This window comes from Hyaena hyaena, unplaced genomic scaffold (assembly GCF_003009895.1).
Source record: "Hyaena hyaena isolate Hyena2069 unplaced genomic scaffold, ASM300989v1 scaffold_1044, whole genome shotgun sequence".
NCBI classification, from domain to species: Eukaryota; Metazoa; Chordata; class Mammalia; order Carnivora; family Hyaenidae; genus Hyaena; species Hyaena hyaena.
Window position 1 is genome coordinate 139,314 of NW_024081681.1, and position 23,569 is coordinate 162,882.

The 23,569-nt window shown below is 38.8% G+C and overlaps 1 protein-coding gene across 2 annotated transcripts in view; it reads left to right on the top strand.

The window, feature by feature from the left end:
- The window catches only part of CAV1 (caveolin 1), a 35,747-nt gene extending 13,598 nt beyond the window's left edge, over nucleotides 1-22,149 (top strand). For both annotated transcript variants that reach the window (XM_039222052.1, XM_039222053.1), the window contains exon 3: nucleotides 19,950-22,149. In XM_039222052.1, the coding sequence (XP_039077983.1) occupies nucleotides 19,950-20,291 (342 nt within the window). In that variant the 3' untranslated portion in view covers nucleotides 20,292-22,149. The remainder of the gene's footprint in view (nucleotides 1-19,949) is intronic.
- The last annotated feature ends 1,420 nt before the right edge of the window (nucleotides 22,150-23,569 follow it).

Sequence of the window (23,569 nt, forward strand, 5' to 3'; positions counted from 1 at the left end):
ATTACTAAGAATTTTTTTTGTCTCCAGTTTGAGGACACAAATGCATCACTCCTGAGCCTTCAGTGAGCAGGCTATGGCTCCTGGATGGTCTTCCAGGGCCTGGAGGATAAGGATAATCTCCTAAATTTCTGGTAGGCAGGGCAGGAAAATTGTCAGAATGCCAAGAGATGCCATCAGTGATGCTTGACATTATCCACTGGGGCCAGAAGACAGTTGGATATTGGGACACATGAGAAATCTCTTGCAAAGAAGTGGGGGAACTCCCTATCTGATCACCCATATGCCTCTGGACAATGGCAAACATCAGAGGAATGACTAAGTCAGGAGATAGCCCTGAAGAAAAATCCAAACCTTCCACACCTGAAGGAGCCAAAAGCTTTGAAAAATCCAAACCTCTTTTTCCTTCTCTTAGGCTTTATTACAGAGATTTTGAGATCTGAGATTTTACTAGCTGGTAGGTGATAACCACTAATCCACTATTCCAACAGCACAGAAGTTTCTTTGTACCCCCAGAGTCCTCTCTCATAGATCTCAAGTCTAAGAAGCAGAAGGAGGAGGAGGAGGAGGAGAAGAAGGAGAAGAAAAATGAACCAATACATATAGATGTCTCTAGAAAGAATGAGACAACGTTCATTTCATTGTTGATGTCCTTGCCAAATGTCCTTTTCCATATGTGCTTCTTCCTCTCATCTTCTGTGAGAGGAAATGGATTTACTGCAATATGTATAAAAGTAAGACTTTTCAGTTTAACTCCAAATAGTTTCCTATCAACAAGCTAAGTATAGAAGGTCAGGATCATTATTTAGTTAAGAATAGATAAGACTAGGATGTAGCCATCATAAAAAGGCTGATGATGTGTAATGAGAATTTTAGGTGTGACTGGTAAGACCACAGCCTACAGCATATTTAATATTTTATCAATGACTGGAATGAACAAGAGGACTCATAACTTACAAATGACACCAATTACAATGATCTTGTTGCCATCTGTGATAAAAATAACACCAAAGTGATTGTGACAAATTATAAGTAGCCCATAAAAATAAGATAAAGGCCTATACAAACTGAGATAATGTTATATGGCTAGAAATAAAATGTATAGATATTAAGTAGGAAACAATTTATAAAAAACTGTATAAAAATCTATAAAAAATAAGGTAAATTTATAAAAAATAAGAAAATACCAGGAAAAGGTTGTAATTTCTATGGAAGTTTGTGATGTGGAAAACCAAGGTGTTTGGTGAGCATAACATATATGGAAACCCCATGTTATAATTCCACAGTCTCCAAGGCACCAAGACCTTAGGGTGATAATCACTATTGTAAACATGCCCTTAAATGAATCCACCTTGCTCCATTCCCCTTGGGCAATAGGGGATGCAAACTAGTCTACTAGTTGTTCATAAATATTAAATATCTCAATAATGTAATGATATTTTAAACAAAGTATAATAGATGGAATCAAATGGACAATGCAATCAGAAGAAATGTCACCTGCAAGATTCTCTACTTCATTTGCTATTTGTCAGACTTACTAAAAATATGCTCCTGTTTTGATCTTATGAGAGAGGTAGAGATGCTAGAAAGGTGATAAGGAAGAGCAAAAGGAAGGAGATAAGGGATGAAGAGAAACATCCAGGTATGGCTGAGGAGGAACTGGTTTGTCTGGACAATTTATTAGAAGAGTTGGAAGGGAATATGGAATGACAGCTGCTTTTGGGTATTGCCAGGTTATTATGAAACTTATAAGAAAAATACTGCTTAGACACAATCACCATTCAGGACAAGGAAAAAGGAGGAAGGGGTATACACTTAAAAAAAATATTAGATTTCTTGGGAGAAGAAATTTCAAGTAATAAGAGTGGTTAATCCCAGGAATGTATCACAGGGGTTGTTTTCTAATAGTTGTGTGTTAAATTCCTTACTTGTCTATGTAACTGCTCAAATCCTTCTACCTCTACAATTACAAATAGATGTATAACATTGACACACGGTCTCATAATTAAGCACTGGCATACATATGAACATTTTCCTCTATTCCAGCAGGATACCTGGTTTTGGGGCAAAGAGGAGTTGTTAAGGCACTGTTTTAAACAGTGGTTGGGAATGCATGTGGTAAACATCTAAAAGTAGAACACTGAAAAATGCATGCATTGTATGTACCAAAAGGTCAGTATGCAACATTATCTCTATGCAAGTCTGCCCATCCACTCCCGCCTACACATTGCATATTCAAACAATTTCACAGTTTGTATAAACCCCTATTGTGATTTAAACTCACTAGACACTATGGCTTCTGCAAAGGGGTGGCTGTTTAGTGACTTTAGATCAGGAGGTGTAAATCATTGGGGAACATCTCAAAATACTGTTGGATCCCATTCCCAGAAATCCTAACTGAACTAATCTATGATAAGGCCCAGGCCTATCTATTGTTATTTTGGGTTTTTTTCTTGCTGTTTTTGGGGTTTTTATTTTAAACTTTCCAGTTGAGGCTAATGTACAGCCAGATTTGAGTCTGGTTTAGAGTCTCTGATTTTCTTGGTAATAAAATTATGTGTCATGATAAAACTTTCAGGACCATAAGGGCCACCATGGGGAAATTATTCCTTCTCAAGGTCTTCATTTTGGGGAATCCTTAGTATTTTTATTGGAGTATGATACTGTCTCTCAAATTCATGTTACAAAAAATACTTTCTGGAACTCTAGTATAGCAACTGCATAAGACAGACTTTGTATGTGGGATAAATCTCGCGTCACTTATGTAACCCAGTCCTGTTGTTTCCCTTTTCTTTTGCTCATTCTTTCTATTCTCCTCAAGAGGAAGATCATCTGGTTAGAGTGTCATCCCCATCTCCCTTTTTCTACATGGGTTTATGGCTGAGGCATATTCAGAATGGAGCTAACAACATGCACTGGTTTTTCTTCTACTGGTGCAGAGGCCACAGGAAGCTTCACCGGACCTAGGGACAGGCAGGTCTCCTTCATTTCTCCAGTGCCTGGCACAGGGAAGAGACCTCAAGTCACTAAGAAGTGCTTTACTGATGCCGATCACTCCTCAGAGCAGATGGGGACACTGAGCCTCAGAAGAAATCTGAATTCTAGCCCTTTCTTGGACACTGACCTCAAATGTTGCCTTGGGCTTTAGAAAAGTCACTTGGATCCTCTGGACAGCACTTTCTTCACCTATAGCAATCAAGAAGAGACTAGATGGTCCCTAAGTTGTTTTCATTTCTAAAATTCTGAGATTCAGTTGACCAGTATTCATAAGAGTGGAAGCCTGTAAAGGTATATGAAGTCCCTTCAGAGAGAATGGTGGAAGACCCCTCATCAATACTACTTTCATTACTTTCCTCCTAGATTTTAACAATTGTCATTCTCATTCTTAATATTCAGGCTGTGGGATTCAGTTAAATCTCTGAAATGCTGAGCTAACGACAGATGGCATGCTGAATGCAAATCACTACAAATAAATATTTGGGACTAAAGAGATAAAGAGCTGGAGTTCATTTTCCCTTCTTATCTGTGCTCAGAACTCTGTGGTCTTCCCTTTTATTGCTCTTGCCTTAAAACTATCTGCTTGTGTTCCAAGAAAAATCAGAAAATCAGTTCCAAAGTAGGTTACAAACTTTCAGTAATCTTTTTTGTAATGAGTTAATTCTTCTTCATTCACTTAACAGATTACACCCTTACTTATAACTTTAGAGAAATGGTCTTTAAAAAATTCTGGCTACATAAAAAATGCTCAGACATTGAGTGCTGACAGCTGTCAAATTCACCTATTTTATGTGGCCACATTTCTGAAGTTCTTTTAACAGCCCATCTGTGAGCAATAGAATCAGATGACTAAGAGCTATGGAGCAGAAGCACTATTACTTTGAGTCAGATTTTCCCATTAGCCAGCTATAGTTTATTTCTCTCTGATCCATATAAAGTTTCAAATTTAGGGCCCTGTATGATTTTAATCCCATCACTTAGCACCCAACCTATACGATGCCAAAGGTAAACATGAATTCCAGACCACCTGAACATTCTTCAGGAACTAATCAACACCTTAAGCAAAGCTATGTCTAAATCCACAGGTTTGAACCCAAATTTCATGAGAAGCAAAAATTGAAGTAATCTGACTTTGCTGTTATTAGTCACCTTTGATCACTCTTTCACCAAAATTCACCAAAATTACTGTGTTAGAATAAATTAATGCAATCAATAAATGCAATTACTAACCCTTGGATGGAATAATAACACATTCAGAACTTCTTTCCTAAAGGAGATTTTATCTGGTTGGTGCTCTTGTAAATAAAAAAGAAAAATATAGCTAAGCAAATGGCAGCATTAACTAATCCATTCATTTATTCAGAAAATATTAATTTCGTCTTAATATATTCTAGGACCTGAGTGGCTCAGTCGGTTAAGTTCCAACTCTTGATTTTGGCTCAGGTCATAATCTCACAGTCCTGAGATAGAGCCCTGAGTCGGGCTCCACACTGGGCATGGAACCGCTTAAGATTCTCTCTCTCCCTCTCCCTCTGCCCTGCTTGTGCTCTTTCTCTCTCTCTCTCTCTCTGCTCGCTGTCTCTCTCTCTCTCTCTCTCACACACACACACACACACAAACTGTATTTTGGGGGAGGTTATAGTCTAGTAACAGAAATAATCTCTAGCTTTTGCCCTCTCTCCCTCTCTCTCTCACAAACATACACTCACTCACTCAAACCACTAAATAAGTGTCAGAAAGGCTGGATGCTAAAACATCCAGGTAAAAAAGGGGATGGGAATCAGAAAGAAGTCTTGGAAGAACGAAGATTTAGGTTAATACATGACAACTCAGAGCAAGCCAGGTGAAGAGTGATGGAAGGAGTGTTCCAAGCAAAACTAATAGGAGGTAGTAAGGCCATAAAGCAGTGAAGGGCTTTGGCCATTGTCCTGAAAGAAATTACTTAAAATTCCAGTCTAAATTCAAATAATTACTGATTTGGGGAAGAGCAAGAAAGCAAATTCCTCTGTTACCTTAACAATAAGGTGGTATACCACAGAAAGCCATCACCCTTCCTTGGTAATGATTCCTGAGTAAGCTTGAGCAGCCAGAGGTCATCTCTATTTTATTTGCACTGCCCACTTTTCAATGACTCATAACCAGCTGTGTCTCTTTGTTTCACTTATTCCATCCTCAAAAGTAGATGCTTCATAAATATTGAACAACTGAATCAATCAGTCAATCAACTCACAAGGCCACAGTATTATAAACCAAAAGTGCCTGAAATAAATATACAAGCATTCTAGGCTATAAATATTTCTAAAGTTCAGGTCCTAGCTCATCACATCAAATTCTGATTTTTCTAGAGCAGTAGTTTCCAACCAGGGATAATTTTGCTCTCCCTACTAGGGAATATTTGGCAATGTCTGGGGTTATTTTCAGTTATCACAGTTTAGGGGGTATTACTGGCATCTACTGGGTAGAAAACTAGGATACTGATAATCATTCTACAGTCCACAGGACAGCACCCCTACCTTCACCTAACAACAAAGAATTATCCAGCCCAAAATTCCAACACTGCTCAGATGGAGAAACCTTGTGGTAGAAGTTGGGGGCTGTGTCTTGGGAGCCACATAATGGGCTGTGATTATCCTTGCTTAGACCTAACAAGAACTCTAGTTTAGATCCTTTTCCTTACTTGCCTAGCAATGTTCAAACCTGCAGAGATTTATTTCATTAATTTTCTATTTGTTTAATAAACAGACTCTAAGCACTGGAAGGGAAAATATTCCAGCAATGAGGTAAGACGAATGCTATTAGTAACCCTAGTTTGACTTAACTGAATGGTAGGAAATAACTCCTGCCATCAGGAAGTGAATTGTAGAAACTGAAAAGAAGTTAAGAGGGTTGAAAAAGCTCTGGTTCAAACAAATATCTATGGAGACCAATGAGTAGTTTGAAAATGGGGTGAAGACATTTCCGTTTCGTGTGTCTTTGTTAGAATGGAGCTTTTATTTTCTTTAGTGTGGTAATCATTCATATTTGTCTCATGACACACCCAGAAGTTTAAAGAATAACAAACTCCCAAAGGTAAACACAGAATTTCGTGAGCAAGTGAGGCCTCTAGATGAATCCTTATAAATGTTGTTTGGAGGTAGGATAGGATTTCCATGCATTAAACAATGCAGGACTTTTCTACTAAGAGACTTCCAACACTTCCAAGGGCTGAAGTTATTTCTCCTCAAGAATGACTAACATAAGAGTCCCTGAAGGTACTACTCCTTCCTGTTCAAGTTCAATGCTTCAGTCTCAATGCTCCTATCACTAGCCCTTGCAAGGCCTATTTTTACTCTGTTCAGTGTTCCATGTCACTCGTTTGGTGACACTCAACATCATCAAGTGCCACCAAATCGATACCAGAAGACTGAAGATTTAAATAAGGAATCAAAAGATATGCAGTCTGATTTGTACTGAACCATCTGCAGCTAGGCACTTTTTGTGATCATACATATGTGAGGCCATGTTGACAGAAGAGATGGTTCAGGTTCCTGAAGAAGGCTTAGAGTCAGCTGGTTGCACATACACTCAATATAGTTTATTGTTTCTGCCTGGGATTCCCAGGAAGAAAGGTGGGCAGCCTACTCCAGGAAAAATGAAAATATTCTGGAACCCAGAAATCATCTCATCATGGAGGATAGTTTTCAACAATTTCAAAGAAACTGTATATTCATTTCCCAGGGCCATCTTAACAAGAATCCAAAACTGGGTTGGTTAAAGCAACAGATGTTTATAGTCTCATGGTTCTGGAGGCTAGATGTCCAAAATCAAGATGTCACCAGGGTCATGCTCCCCCTGAAACCTATATGAGAATCCTTTGTCTCTTCCAAGTTTCTGGTGGTTTGCTGGCAATCTTTGGCATCCCTTGGCTTGCAGCTACATAACTCCAGTCAGTCATATGGCCTTCTCCCTCTGTGTCTTCTCATGACCATCTTCTTATAAGGATGCCAGCCATATTGGATGAAGGGCCCACCCTACTCCAGTATGACCTCATTCTAATTACATCTGAAAGATCTTGTCTCCAAAAATGGTCAGTCACATTCTGAGATACTAGGGAGTAGGATTTCAACATATCTTTTTGAGGGGGACACAGTTCAATGCATCAACAAGTGTAAACCAGGAATGTATATCTTTGTTATCAAAACAGAGAAATTTAACTTAAAATTTTAAAGTGTAATACAAACTCTAGGGTAATTCATACTCCCTCCTAAGAAGAGCAAAAGATGGAGAAACCTGTTGGCTACTTTCAAATGAATGAAAAACCAGAAGGTGGCAAATAGGAATTAATCTAGAGCAAAGAGAGTCCCATTGCTTGGTGTTGGTGCCACCTTCTGACACATCCAGGAGCTCAGTCAGCTGGGGGCATCATCTTCCCCAGGGTATATTTGGTTGCTGTGTGCCTCATATTTATAATAAACTCCAGAAAGCTGATTCACTTTATAGAGATGACCTAATCCTTCTTGTTTGCATGGTGGCAGAATGCAAAATAAGCACTCACTTGCCTGAAACGATTTCAGGAATGTCAAGAGGTTCTCCTTTTCCAAAATATCTCTGCCATTCTCCCAACACTGTTACTGAAATCCCTAACACTTCCCTACTTCTCCTGGTTGGGATGCCTAGGCCAGAAACTCCTGATGTGGCACTGACCATTGACCCCAGGCACTGTCTCAAACGTTTTTCATAAGTTAAGTCATTTAGTACACAGAACAATCCTATGAAGTAAGTACTATTTTACCTCCAATTTACAGATGAGAAACTAAGACAGAAAAGCTTAGTCACTTCTGTAAGATAACATAGCAGAGTTGAGATTCAAATCCATCCATCATGCTATAAACCAGGGAAGGGGGAAATATTGCCCCTCAAAAGTAGGGAGCAACACAGTAACTAATCTATTATCATGCCTACTCAGCACTGTCAGATTTTTCTGATCCTCTGACTTAGTAGGGAAAAGCCTAAGACAGCTTTTGTTTCCCAACATATCCTCCCCAGACTTCTTGCATTAAAATGGGGGAGGGGTAGAGATACCTGGACCCTACACTCAAACCCACCAATTTAGAATCTCAGAGCTCAGAAATCTACATTTTAACAAATATCACCCAGAAACTTCTTAAGTATACTAATGTTGGACAACCACTGGTCCTATAGGAATGGAATAAGATACAATGTTACGGTGAATATGGAAAAGCCACAGAAAGATGACAAGCCAATGGGAACCTTGATGACCAATGGTTAGTCAAATGACCCAAGGGTTCTGGCTATAAAGGAGCTTGGCTGCTGGGGAGTGAGGGTGATGCTTTTTTTTAAATTTTTTATTTTAAATTTCTTTTATTTATTTATTTATTTATTTATTTATTTATTTCTCAGAGAGAGAGAGAATGAACAGGGGAGGGTCAGAGAGAGAGGGAGATACAGAATCTGAAACAGGCTCCAGGCTCTGAGCTGGCTGTCAGCACAGAGCCTGACACGGGGCTCGAACCCATGAACTGTGAGATCATGACCTGAGCCAAAGTCGACTGCTTAACTGACTAAGCCACCCAGGCACCCTGAGGGTGATGCTTAAAATGGAGATTTGACAGCAGGAGGATACCCACATCCTCTGGCTTGGGTCATATGTCCTGTCCTGGTGAAACAAACAGTTATTTGCTGAGTCAGAAAGGCATTCTGTGTCAATTTGGATGAGAAGCATGGGTGCAGACAAGGAAGGGCAACCTGAGCATGTGGATTCAGAAATTCCTATGTGTCTCCATTTGAATGAGCAGCATTGCATAAACTCAATGAGAATTTTGATGGGGCTAAGGAGAATGGTATGGAGGAAGAATTGAATGAAGATCTTGAGAGACAAGTCTTATATTTAATTCAATGATAGCCTCCCCGAGGCTCAGTCTCCTAGTCTGTAAAATAGGGAAAAAAAACTTTTGCCTTGCAGCTTGCTCCTCACATATAGGGTGTGACATGAACCCAGTGAGGCATGTAGTGCTCTATAACATAAGTTATTGCTATTCCAAGGCTTTTGTAAAAGTGTATTGCCTCAGAATATAGAGTTGACCCTTGAACAATATGGGGGCTAACAGCGCCAACACTCTGTGCAGTCAAAAATCCGTATATAACTTTTTAAAAATTTATTTATTTATTTCAAGAGAGAGAGAGAGCTTGTGCTAGAGCAGGGAGGAGCAGAGAGAGAGGGAGAAAGAGTCTCATGCAGGCTCCATGCTGTCAGAGTAGAGCCCGACGCAGTCCTTGAGATCATGACCTGAGCCAAAACCAAGAGTCAGATGCTTCCCTGACTGAGCCATCCAGGTGTCCCTGAAAATCTATATATAACTTTTGACTCCCCCAGAACTTAACTACTAATAGCCTACTGGTGACTGGAAGCTTTACTGATAACATGAACAATTAACACACATTTTGATCGTAATATGTATTATGTACCATTCCTCTAAATAAAGTAGCTAGAGAAGAAGAAAATGTTATTAAGAAAATCATACAGAAGAGAAAACACATTTACAGTACGGTACTGTGTTTATGCAAAAAAAACATAGCTCAAAGCTATGTTGTTCAAGGGTCAACTGATTCTGCTATCCTAATGCACTGCCTTTCTCTGTACATCTTCCTACATTCCTGCTAAGAAAGTAAACAGAATCACTTAAAAGCATTCTGAGGTACAAATTACTTGTAGGTCTACTTTCCTGAGCTGGGGACACACACACACAGACACACACACACAGACACATACACAGACACACACAATAGGAATTCATGGGGAAAAGAACAAATTCACTCCTTCACCTTAACCATTCCCCACTGATGTGCTCTGCTGATCCCCTGCAGAGGTGGGCCCAGCTGCTATTCCTGTTTCCATCTTTGCTTTCTCTTGGAGACCCCTCTTCACATTACTTCAGTTCATGCCCCCTGTTTACATAATTGTAGTTATTCAGATCACTGGGACAAACCCAACCAAGCAAAAATATGCTTTAATCAACATCTTCTAAATCATTTTTTCCTTAAAGGTCAAGACTTCTGAGCTTGAATTGCCCCTTTCCATGGTGCCCAAGTCGCCTAAATGATTACCACTTCATTTTGATCCAAATGATGATGGCAGTATAGGGCTATGGTAAATAAAACCATTTTGAACAAAATGAGACACCAAAGACAATAGATAAATAAAAGTGTACTTGTGATACCAGGCAAAGAATTCATAGGAGATAATATGATGGTTAGTGAAATATTATATATGCCTACATCCTCTCAATGGACATTTGTGGCTCCTTTAAACTAGTATACTTACTGAAAAAATATTTATTTGCTAATTCATATGGACATAGTATTACTAGGTATCATGGAAGATACCAAGCTGAATGCAACAGACACAGACCTCCCTTAAGTCCTGGTTTCGTCCAGTCATTTATTAGTTAAATTACCTCCTTTTAGTAGGAATATAAAATATTATTTTCCATTCTTATTATGAAGATAACCTAGAACTTCACAAGTTTGTGAATAGAAGCAGATGAGTGAAATAGGACACTATTAATGTGAAATATCATTATTCAGAGGCCTCTGTAATGTCTGGAAAGCAATAAGAGGGAGGTCAGTCCAAAGGGAGAGACTCAAAGTTCCCAGCTGGAGTCCCAGGTCAGGGACTACAGATCTCCTCTAGATTCTTCCCCCTGTACCCACATCCTCTCCTCTCATTCACACAGGGAGCAAACACCCCCCCTTTTACGATCTTCCAGCTTGAAACCCGGATTAGTAATGTAACCCTCTCCTTCCCTCCCCAGGAGGCAACCCCTTGTTCTGCAAGATCAAGTTGCCTAGTACCTACCACCCCAAGGCAGCCCAAAATACATCAGTATTCCAACCCAGATTGACATTTTTCTAGGACTTTGTGTGGACTCTCTGGGAATCCAAGTAATCACAGGCATTAACAGAACCCAGGCGTCCTATTTCCAGTTGAGGCTGTAAGAACACTGCAGCCTTTTCCCTCAGTGGTGCCAGTTCGGCCTAGTGAACACATGAGTATTTTCCCTTGCCCCTGAGAAAACACATGGACATTAGGGCAACGTTCCTAGATTCTGGTAACATTTAATTGTGCTAGTTCTCAACCCTCTCTACACCCACACATTCACGCACATTTATTCCATTGACTTCAAAGGCTGCTCAACATTTTGGAAATATATGTGAGAACAGTGAAGGGAGCTTGCAGTTAGTCTAAACCTCCTTTCTGTGTGTCTGGGTTTGGTACATACATTTGGATTTCAGAAGTACATATTTGATTTTTTTAATATACTTTTGTTTATACTGGGTTTAGAATCATGAAAATAAATCAGTATTTCTATTGCCAGTTGGTGTGTTTTTCATAATAAATAAGTCATTCATCCTTGTCCAATAATACATATTTATAGGATTAAATTAGGAAAAGCTTTTCAAAGAGCATTTCCATTCATTATCCACCAAATGCCACATGCCATCTAGTAGGAGCTCTCAAAGAGAAGCAGAAAGCAAACTAGGACTTCAAGGCATGGAGAGGAAAGAGTAGCATGAACAAAAGAATTATCACTAAATCCAAAGGGGCAGGGCATAACTCTGGTTTAGTCTTTTGCATGAGAAGAGAAGAGAAATCTTGCTAAAAATCAGATTACCCCAGGCCCCTCACCAGAGAATCTGATTTGAGAATGAAAATCTGAGGGGCCTGAGCATCTGCATTTTAACAAGAACTCTCCTCCAGTTAATTCCTTTGTTACATGGCCCATGCTGAAAACTCCTGGGAATTGGGGACCCCTGAGCTAGTTCACTCACAAGTACTAATATAAGAATCCATGGGCACCTGTGTGGCTCAGTTGGTTAAGCATCTGAATCCTGATCTCAGCTTGGGTCTTGATATCATGGTTGTGAGTTTATACTCAATGTTGGGCTGGGTACTGGGCATGAAACCTACTTAAAAGATAGATAGATAGATAGATAGATAGATAGATAGATAGATAGAGATAGAGGTATCTCCAGATTTGGTGATGGGCCTTCTAGATGGAGTAGGTGGAGCTGGCTCTTGGTCTTGGTGCCCATTTGGTTATAAATCCAAGCCACTTTTGGTAAATGAATGATGGAACCATAAATAGCCTAAAACTTTTCTAACATTCTGTCTGACATACATTGAAGAAAGTTGAAAATGTTCTTTCCTTTTCATACATTCCTGAACTTTGTGCCAAGACTGAATTCTAGCATGTTTATATACATAAATTGTATATAATTTTCTTTTTTTTAATGTTTATTTATTTTTGAGAGAGAGAGAGAGCATGAACAGGGGAGTGGGGGAGAGAGGGAGACACAGAATCCAAAGCAGACTCCAGGCTCTGAGCTATCAGCATAGAGCCCGATGTGGGGCTTGAACCCACAAACTGAGAGATCATGACCTGAGCCAAAGTTGGATACTTAACCAACTGAGCCACCCAGGCACCCCTATAATTTTCTATCAGTATGAGAACTGAATATAAAAGAGAAATAAAATATAAAATAATAAATGATAATCAAAATAAAGGTACTTTATTTTGGAATTGTTTGAGTTATCCAGGGCAGTGTAACAAATTACCCCCAAATTCAGTGGCCTAAAACAACAACCATTTATCATCTTGCAGTGTATAAGCCAAGTGTGGCTTAGCTAAGTGGTTCTGGCTCAGGGCCTCTAACAGGCTGCAATCCAGGTATCAGGGCTGAAGTTACCTCTAGGCTCAACTGGGAGAAGACCCACTTCTCAGCTCACTCACATGGCTGATAGCAGGATTCAGTTCCTCCCAGGCTATTGGACTATAGGCCTCAGTTGCTAGTGATTGTTGGCCATCATCCTCCTTCAGTTCCTTCCACATAGACCTCTCCATAGGGCAACTTACAACCTGGCATCTGACTTCTAACAGAGTAAGCAACCAAGAGAGTAAGAAAGGAAGCAAGACAGATGCCACACTCTTTTGTAACCTAATCTTGGAAGTGGCACCCCATCACTCTTGCCATGTTTTTATTATTTAGAACCAAATCACTAACTCCAGCCCATACTCAAGTGGAGGGTATTACACAGGGCATGAATGCCAGGAAGTAGGGGAGGAGAAATCACTGGGATCCATCATAGATGCTATTTATCACATAATATGTTAATCTGCCTCTTTCATAATTAATTTATCATCCTATTTGTGCTTTACTGAAACTAAATGTAAATGTAAAGCCAGTATTTTCTGATACAGGTGAGTATCATATTCTGGAAATAGTCTAGTAGTGTTAGAAAGATACTTTGAGGTTAGAAATTGAACTCAGGTCTCTAAATGTGGAGATATACAATTACTATGTCAACCAACAGAAAAGACTATTAGTTACTGTATCACTTAGGGGTGTTTTCTGCTATAGGTAACTGAAAACCTGAATAGCTGTGTCTTAAAAATAAGTGTGTATATGTGTCACATAGGAAGTCTAGAGATGGACAGCTACTGGAATTGTTTTTATAGGCTGATAATAACAAAAGCAGCATCTTCTATACTCTTGACCTTTAAAATATACATGTCACTTCATCATCACAAGATGCCTCCCTATATTAAGGCAAGATATCATATTCTAAGCAGGATAAAAGGGGAAAGGACCACATGGTACACCTCTGTGTCTTTTCAAAAGGAAGATGAAGCTTTCCTGGAAGTCCCAGCCAGTAGACTTTCACTTAGCCAGAATTGGGCCACATGTCTTCCTTAAACCAATCTCTCACCAAGGAGACTAACACTACCATGCCAAGTCTAAACCAACCATGACTCATCTCTGAGATCAAAGAATTATTGCTAATACCTGAATAAATCAGGATTCTGTGGATGTTGGGCAGACAACACAAGTCTTCTGTAAACACCTTGTGTATTGACATTTATGTGTTCCATACAATCACAATTTTCACTAGCAGTCTAAAAAGGTATTTTCCCATAGAAACAGAATATGCAAGCTTCATTGCTTATGAAATCCTAAATGTACTTAAAGTTTCCTTCTTAAAAAATCCTTATTAGGAAATAAAATGTCAGATTTTGAGACAAAAAAATGACCATGTATTTTATTCATCCTGTGTACATCTAAATTTTTTAAAATATTGCCATGGCATACTTTTAACAAGATGAAATCTTTTTAGATTTATTATATTAGTCAAGTGTGATCAAAACATGAGACAGATTGCTTTCCTTGACTGCTGCTAGATTTTTGTTGACTTATGTTTCTGAAATTATAGCATCATAAGTCAGTGTTGCAGAAAGGAATTTAATGTCATTTATAAAAACCTAGTGATATAAACTGTTGATTCCTTATAAAGCATTTATTAAGACACAGAAATATCACTGAAACACATTTGTGCCTTTGATCCTGAAGTCAGCATAATGATTCTTGCCAGAACAACTTGTTCTGTAGATTACAGAACAGAAAACCAGTTCTTGGAGGTGCAGGTCAAGCTCATCTGAGGCATCTCATTTTAAGAAAATAAATGGCACCTGCACCTCTTAGTCTTGGTTTTTGTTTTTATTTTAAAGGAAATCTCTAATTGCTCTTCTGCTCCAAACCCAAGTGAGCAGATAAAGTCCCACTCGAGGCAAGACCTACTTTCATGTAAGAGGGGTAAGTAAGTCCCTGAGGAAATGGGACTCCAGAGTGATAGTTTTAATGAGGGATAAATCAACCAATGATGGATGTGAACAGTGAACATACCGGAGACTGTCAGAGAGAAGTGCTATCATTCATTTAACAATAGACCTGCAGGGCCTATTGAGAGCAAGATGATGTTCAAGTTTAGGTGCAAGACTAGCTGTCTTGCACTGGCTACAGAATGTAGCAGCTAGACTGACTAGTGATATGTGGTGATAGCAGACAGTAGCAGAGGAGCCCAGGAGAATTCCTAAGCCTAAATTCTAATCTTGTGTCTGCTACTAAGTGGGAAGGTATCCTTGACTAAGTCATCTGACAGCTTCAGCTGTCAATTTCCCAAATTGGACTCCATTTCTTTTAGGATTCCTTCAGCTTTAAATATCTATGAAAATGCTGATGCAATTATGCTTTGGTTAATGGAAAATTGTGAACTGACCTTGTATGGATTTACTGATTATCTAGCAGAACTTTATTGGGTTAATGCATTGTGAATACATGTCAAAATGTGCCATGAAGATATTTTTAAAAATACTCCCTCCTGTTTACTTCACCCTAGATAGATGTACAAAAATGTTAATCTTCATGTTAAAAGGACATTTCTCCTAACTTTACATACAGATAGCTTTCAACTCAATGTCTTAGAATGTAATGAGAGACTTACAGGAGACCTAGAGATATGGATGGGGTAGATGGAGAAGGAATATAGTGAGAGACATGTAATTCCTAGGGATATAGTGCAGAGCACAGGGCTAGACACAGGCCTGGGAATCAGGAAGTTAGAGTTCTAATTGCAGCTTTTCCACTGATTCACTTGGGACTTTAAGAATGTCTGGCCCATTTTAATCGTTCTGTGCCTCAGTTTCCTTATCTGCCAATTAGAGTGACAGTTCTTGGCTGGGTGCCCAGGCTTGTGAGAACATACTGTGCAAGGCCAAGAAAATGCAATCAGTACCAAAAACGCAAAACATCCTAGTTACTAGATGTCCTAACTTAAAATGGAAACACTATCAACAGTAATTCCTTTAATAATCAAAATGTGAATATTTTAAGAAGCATATCTATCTGGATCAAAATCAAGCAAGTAAGACTATTATAGAGGGGCTTGTAATCCCAGGTACACATAAGCAGAAAGAGCTCACACTTGAAGTTGAACAAGTTCCAGCTTTGCCACTTAACATTTGTATGACCTTGAGTAATTTCTTAACCTCCCATACTACCCTCACCTGTAAAATGGAAATAATGGCATGCATCTCAGAGGGTTGTGGTGAAGATCATTATAGATGAAAATTACTTCTCTTTTTTTAATGTTTATTTGTTTTTGAGAGAGAGACAGAATGTGAGTGGGGGAGGGGCAGAGAGTGAGTGAGACACAGAATCTAAAGCAGCTCCAGGCTCCGAGTTGGCAGCACAGAGCCTAATGTGGGGCTCGAACTCACAAACACAAGATCATGAACTTAGCTGAAGTTGGACGCTTAACCAACGGAGCCACCCAGGGGCTCCAGATAGAAATTACTTCTTCTGAGTCACTTGTGCTTCGTGGTTGATAGTTTCAATAATAATAATAATAATAATAATAATAGTTGTTAATTAAAAAGCTTAGTTAACCACAGCAAGGAATTTTTAATACTATTATTTAATAAGCATTTACTGTATTCTAATGTTCTATCCCCATACTAAGCACTTAATAAATTATCTCATGTGCTCCTCACAAAAACCTATTATTATTATTACAGGAATGGAAGTAGAGAGAAACTAAGCTTTACTTCTGGCTCCAGTGTGTTTCCTTTACCTGCCTTGCTTTCTTCTTTTTCTCAGCTGAATCTAATTGGCTATACTTTTAGTAATCTTTAGCCATTTAAAAATTTCAGGACTAAAGTAGCAACTAATCGAATATATTTATATTACATGTTACTTTTGTCATGTTGCTATCCACTCCTGGAGACCTGCTCTAAATTCACTTGAAGATAAATCATGCTCACTGGCAGTTAAGAATTTTCAATACGTTTGTTGAAAAAAAAGCACTTATAGTTATGTTTAGAAAATAAACTTATTATCGAGAATCTTACCCACATTCATATGTCCATAGATCTTCACTGAAGACCAACTGTATATATGATGTATATAACCTCATTGTTAACATTGTCCTCAGAGACCATACTGTGGGAATTCTTACAGTTACCAGAACTGTAAAATTCAGCAATTTTATCTTTTTTGTTAATGTGCCTTTTAATTATGAAATACTATATCTGCCTTGGATAAAATTTGAAAAATATTTTTCTAAAGTGATGTGTTGAAGAAAGAGTCAGTATCTTTCAGACCAGATTCAAACCTCAGATCTACCTTTTTTCTATCTGGACAGTTTATTAACATTTCTGAAGCTTGCATTTTTCCTGTAAAATGGGAATAATACGTTGGGTGTTGATGTGACTTAAATTGAGAACAGTGTTCTGATCATAATAGCCAGTCAACAAATGTTAGTAACTCTCTCTTCCTTAGGAAAAGAATATTAAGGCAGCCATGCTTCATGTCTGCTCTGTAAAGAGGTAGGAATACCCAACTTCAGTAAAGTGTGTCCTGCCCTCCTTTGGTAGTAGACTATCTATAATTTTTAACAAAAGTGAGGTACCCTCTCCCACTGTACACTTAAAAGGTATGTTCCTATTTCAGGGCATTCATGGACTACCACTGCCCATCTTTTGACCCCATATTAAGAATGTCTGCTCTAGTATATTAATTTCGACTTCACAAAATCCTTTTATGAAAGGAGGTCTTCTTTAAAAGACAAAACTATTGGGTATCTTGCAGTTACATGAAGAAAAATCATAGACTTTTATTCTTTCAAAAATTTTTCTAATGTTTATTTATTTTAGAGAGAGGCAGAGTACAAGCAAGGGAGAGGCAGGAGAGAGAGGAAGACACAGATTCCAAAGCAGGCTCCAGGCTCTAAGTTGTCAGTGCAGAGACCGACATGGGGCTTGAACCCACGAACCATGAGATCATGACTTGAGCTGAAGTCAGCTTAACCAACTGAGCCAGCCAGGAGCCCTCATAGGCTTTTATTCTTAATAGCTTTAGGAAAATACAGTGTCAGAACAAAACCTCACAGTAGACAATTAATTGCATGGATTGATCTGACTTGCCACCTATTTCACATGACCTTTTAAAACACACAAGTAAATGCTTACTACTAAGTCTTGAGCTAAATCAAAGAAAAAATTTGAACAACAATAAATCTGTTTAACTTCATTTACATAACTGTGGACATACCATTTTTACATATTACATTATTAGGACATTGGACAATAGATCAAGAAACAGAATGTTAGAAAATAAACTTTAACTACTAGTAAGCATCATGTACTTTTTCCAAAAGAAATTGTATTGTGTTGAATCAAACGTGGCTTCTTGGCACTGAGAAGCTTCAGAGAGTCACCCAAGTCCTCATTCCCTAATCCTGAGCTTGCCTGGGTTGCTGCTGGCAATCATCAATTTCTCTGAATTTCAAACTACATTAGATTCCTTCATAAACCTGCCTTTGCCAAGAGTTTAGTTGGCTCTGCCCTACTGTTCTATTCTTAATTTTTTTTAATCCTATGCTTCAGTTGAGTTTATATAAATCCTTCCAGAGAGATAAAAGCTCCTGGGAATTCATTGTTTAGGTAACATGTACTGTGGGAGAGAATGCTATTAGGAATGGTGTGAAGTTTGCATTCTGGTCCCACCATTGCTGTGTGCTTCACATTAGCAAGTCACCTTCACATCTCTGAACTTTTTTTTTTTTTTTAATGTTTATATTTGGGAGAGAGAGAGATGGGGAGAGACAGAGAGAGAGAGAGAGAGAGAGGGAGAGAGACAGTGTGCAAGTGGGGGAGGGGTAGAGAGAGGTAGAGACAGAATCTGAAGCAGGCTCCAGGCTCTGAGCTGTCAGCACAGAGCCCTGCATGGAGCTCCAACTCACCAGCCGTAAGATCATGACCTAAACTGAAGTCGGACATTTAACTGGCAGAGTCACCCAGGCACCCCTCCATGTCTCTGAACTTCTGGATCGTATGTAAAGTGATACCAACCTACCTTCTCAGATTGGTTTGAAACCCCAGGTCATATGGAGACGATGAATGTAGAAGCACTTGGTTACTGACTGTTAAGTGCTATATGACTGCAACATCATTTGATTACTTCCTAGTGACCACTTCTTGGTGTGGACCACTGATATTTACATCTATCTTTATTCAAAACATTACATATTTTAAATAAACATGGATCTCCCTTAGCATGTTTTAACTGCCTTCCTTTCTAACTTTCTTCTTGCTGTTAATGTCATTGTGGCAAATCAGAATCTCAAAGCTCAGGGCTCATCTTAGGTTTTTCTCTCTCCCTAGCCTTGAAGTAACCAAATTCCATGGGGTCTTCCTTTAACATCCCTGAAATTCATTGCTTTCTTTTCTTTCTTCTTTTTCCTGGCCACTATTCCAGTTTGGGCCCTACCATCTCAAACTTGGGATATAGCAAACAGTCTCTGCCTTTAGTCCCTTTTCTCCAATATGCACACTGTTGTCAAGTTCATCTTGATAAATGACTACATTGACTATGACTTCTTTCCCTGCTCCAGTACCTTCAACAGACCCTCCACTGTAGGTAAAATAAAGTCAAGATTGCCTTCAACCTCTCTTTCTAACTATGTATGCAAGTCTGTCTGCCGATACATTCACCACTGTATCACCCCTTCCTTGTTCCTGGGGTCTCGCTCACACCATTTCCCAGGTCTCTTCTTCCTCTGCAAATCATATCCTATTTTCCAAGCCCCACCATCTGTCAAAGACTTCTTGAGTCCTCATAGCTCACAGTGAACTAATTTGAAGAAATTCTATCAGTTGAGTGTTCAAAGAGTCAGTAACCAACTCCGCATTAATCCCTTAACACTGTGTGTGTAGTTGTGTTGAAGTATAGTTAGCTTAGGTCATGTCATTAACATTTATTGTGTGCCTTGTATACTTTTCCATGTTGCTAAGTTTTATTTAAATGGAGGAATTTTAAAGAAATAGCTAGAGAACATGTTACAAGTTCTCCTGAATTCCAGCCCCAGAAATGCAATAAGGTGGGGCCCAAATATCTGTGTTTCCTCCAACAAGTTCCAAGTGATGCTAATCACTTCTGGGTGCCTTTGAACATCTCACACAGAGCCTGTACATAAAAGCTAATATATATTTATGGATACTCAATAGTGGTTGCTTTTCTTTTCTTCTACTATAAGCTCACATTGTGTCACTTCTTTCTTTTAGATTGATTTTGAAGACGTGATTGCAGAACCAGAAGGAACACACAGTTTTGATGGCATCTGGAAGGCCAGCTTCACCACCTTCACTGTGACAAAATACTGGTTTTACCGCTTGCTGTCTGCCCTCTTTGGCATCCCAATGGCGCTCATCTGGGGCATTTACTTTGCCATTCTTTCTTTCCTGCACATCTGGGCAGTTGTACCGTGCATTAAGAGTTTCCTGATTGAGATTCAGTGCATCAGCCGTGTCTATTCCATCTACGTCCACACCTTCTGTGACCCGTTCTTTGAGGCTGTTGGCAAAATATTCAGCAATATTCGCATCAACATGCAGAAAGAAATATAAATGACATTTTAAGGATAGAAGTATACCTGATTCTTTTTTTTCCATTTAATTTTCTTGGTGCCAATTTCAAGTTTCAAGTTGCTAGTACAGCAACAGTATATGAATGAGTTTTCTTGGTTCAGAACAAAGAAATCACTCAGTTTTCATAACTATTATTTGTTTCTTTTGAGCTATTTCATCTATTTTTTGGTGGTCTCAATTTTTTAAGCCCATTTAAAGTTTTTCCTTACATTCTTATTTGCATGTGGATCATTGTTTTATTGGCTGAGACATGGACCTATTGTTGAAAGGTAATTTGAGATAAATATGAAGAACTGAGGAGAAAAAAAAAGAACAACCTCAAGTGCCTATTCTAAAATGTTGATCATTTTATGGTAAGGGAAGAATTACAGGCTATGGCCATTGAGTGTACAGGTATGTGGGCCGGTTTTAAACAAACTCTTTCCCCACCATCTGAAGTGTTAGTAGATTGCTGCCATTCACTTTAAGGATCCAGGTTGGATCGAGTGATCTTTATCAAGTTAGAAAACATAATCTACATTCACATGTTCCAACTAATGCCTTACACTTCTTGAAATTTTAACCTGTGATACTTTCTGTGCCTGAATATTTGTCATATAGATAATGAGACCTAAGTGCCTTCTTCACATTTTCCTTTCCAAATAGGGTCCAATTAATAAACTTTCATTAGGTTAGCAGCCTCCCTGAAGACCAAAATTAGAAAATCCATTACCTAGTTCTCCATGCTTGTTTCTGACCTTCAGAAACAGAGTTGGATGAAGTTCATGTCTGCATTTGATTATGCAGCATCTTTATCCATATTGAGTTTGGTCCACATCAACCCCATGAAATGAATTAAGGTGGACAAGTGGGACTGAGCCCTCTCTGGGCTGGCAGGAGTGGAAGCCAACTTTCCCTGCCTCTCATCAGCTGAATGAGGTCAGCATGTCTATTCAGCTTCGTTTATTTTCAAGAATAATCACGCTTTCCTGACTCCAAACTAATCCATCACTGGGGTGGTTTAGTGGCTGAACATTGTGTTCCCTTTTCAGCTGATCAGCAGGCCTCTGGGGAAGGGCTCATAAAATGGAGGCCATTGTGCAAGACTGTCAGAGTTGTTGCAAATGTGACCCCTTCAAAGTAAAGCACTTGTAACTATCTGTTATGCTGTGACACACAGCCCCTCCCCCTGCCAGGAGCTTTGGACCTAATCCAAGCATCACTTTGCTCAGAAAGAAGATGGGGAGGAGGCAGTAATAAACGATTGAAGTAATTTTGCTGGAATAAATTCAAATTCTTCTGAACTCAAACTGAGGAAATTCACCTGTAAACCTGAGTCATAAATAAAGCTGCCTGGTACATCTAAAAGCTTTTTATTCCTCCTGCTCATATTAAGATCCTGCCCTTGGGGACATTATTTTTAACCTTCAGTTATATGCTTTTATTTTTATTTTCATGCACCCATTGGAACTCTGCTTGATTTTTTCATCTCTTCTAGTTTTCCTGACACTTTAATTATCAACTTGTTACCTATGTTTAAGTTTTGCATTTAAAACAGACACTGGCATGGACATAGTTTTACTTTTAAACTGTGTATATAACTGAAAATGTAGTATACTTCATACTTTTTAAGTGTAAAGATATTTTTATCTTTATATGAAGAAACTCACTTGGGAAATTGCTTTGTGATTCAATCTGTAAACTGTGTATCCCAAGACATGTCTGTTCTAGTCTCTCTTGCAAATCAATTGCTGGTCCAAAAGATTGCTGAAATTTTATATGCTTACTGATATATTTTACACTTTTTTATCTTGCATGTCCTATAAAGGTTACAAGCATCCACAATAAAATTGTTTAACAGTTCAACAATCACCTTAATTATTTTTCCCCAAAACAGATATGTATGTGTCAGTGTCTATGTCTGTGTCTGTGTGGTAAGCATGTATATAGTATGTATATATATTTGTAGTATGTTTGTGGGAGGTAACTGTCTTCTGTTTGTCAATTATTGCAAAGTCATTTAGGTGGAATCTTTAAGGCCATCATCATGTATGACCTACTTCACATGAGTGAAGTCATGTATTTGTCTTTCTCTGACTGATTAATTTTGCTTAGCATAATACCCTCCAGTTACATCCACATAGTTGCAAATGACAAGATTTTATTCTATTTGATCGTCGAGTAATACTCTATTACACACACATACACACACACACATACACACACACCCCCCCCCACATCTTCTTCATCCATTTATCAGTTGATGGACATTTGGGCTCTTTCCGTAATTTGGCTATTGTTGAGAGCGCTGCCATAAGCATTGGAGTACACGTGCTCCTATACATCAGCACTCCTGTATCCCTTGGGTAAATTCCTAGCAGTGCTATTGCTGGGTCACAGGGTAATTCTATTTTTAATTTTTTGAGGAACTTCCACACTGTTTTCCAGAGAGGCTGCACCAGTTTGCATTCCCACCAACAGTGCAAGAGGGTTCCCATTTTTCCACATCTGCACCAGAATCCATTGTTTCCTGAGTTGTTAATTTTAGCCACTCTGACCGGTGTGAGGTGGTATTTCAGTATGGTTTTGATTTGTATTTCCCTAATGATGAGTGACGTTGAGCATCTTTCTTTGTGTCCATCCAGATGTCCTCTTTGGAGAAGTGTCTATTCATGTCTTCTGCCCATTTCTTCACTGGGTTATTTGTTTTTTGGGTTTGAAGTTTGGTGAGTTCTTTATGGATTTTTGATACTAGCCCTATATCCAATATGTTATTTGCAAATATCTTTTCCCATTTCCTTGGCTGACTGTTAGTTTTGTTGATTGTTTCCTTTGCTGTGCAGAAGCTTTTTATTTTGATGAGGTCTCAATAGTTCATTTTGGCTTTGGTTTCCCCTGCCTCTGGAGATGTGTTGAGTAAGAAGTTGCTGTGGCAAAGGTCAAAGAGGTTTTTGCCTGCTTTCTCCTTGATGATTTTAATGGCTTCTGGTCTCACGTTTAGGTCTTTCATCCATTTTGAGTTTATCTTTGTGTATGGTGTAAGAAAGTGGTCCAGGTTCACTTTTCTGCATGTTGCTGTCCAGTTTTCCCAGCACCACTTGCTGAAGAGACTGTCTTTATCCATTTGATATTCTTTCTTGCTTTGTCAAAGATTAGTGGGCCATATGTTTGTGGGTCAATTTCTAGGTTCTCTATTGTGTTTCACTGATCTGAGTGTCTGTTCTTGTGCCAGTACCATACTGTCTTGATCATTACAGCTTCGTAATACACCTTGAAGT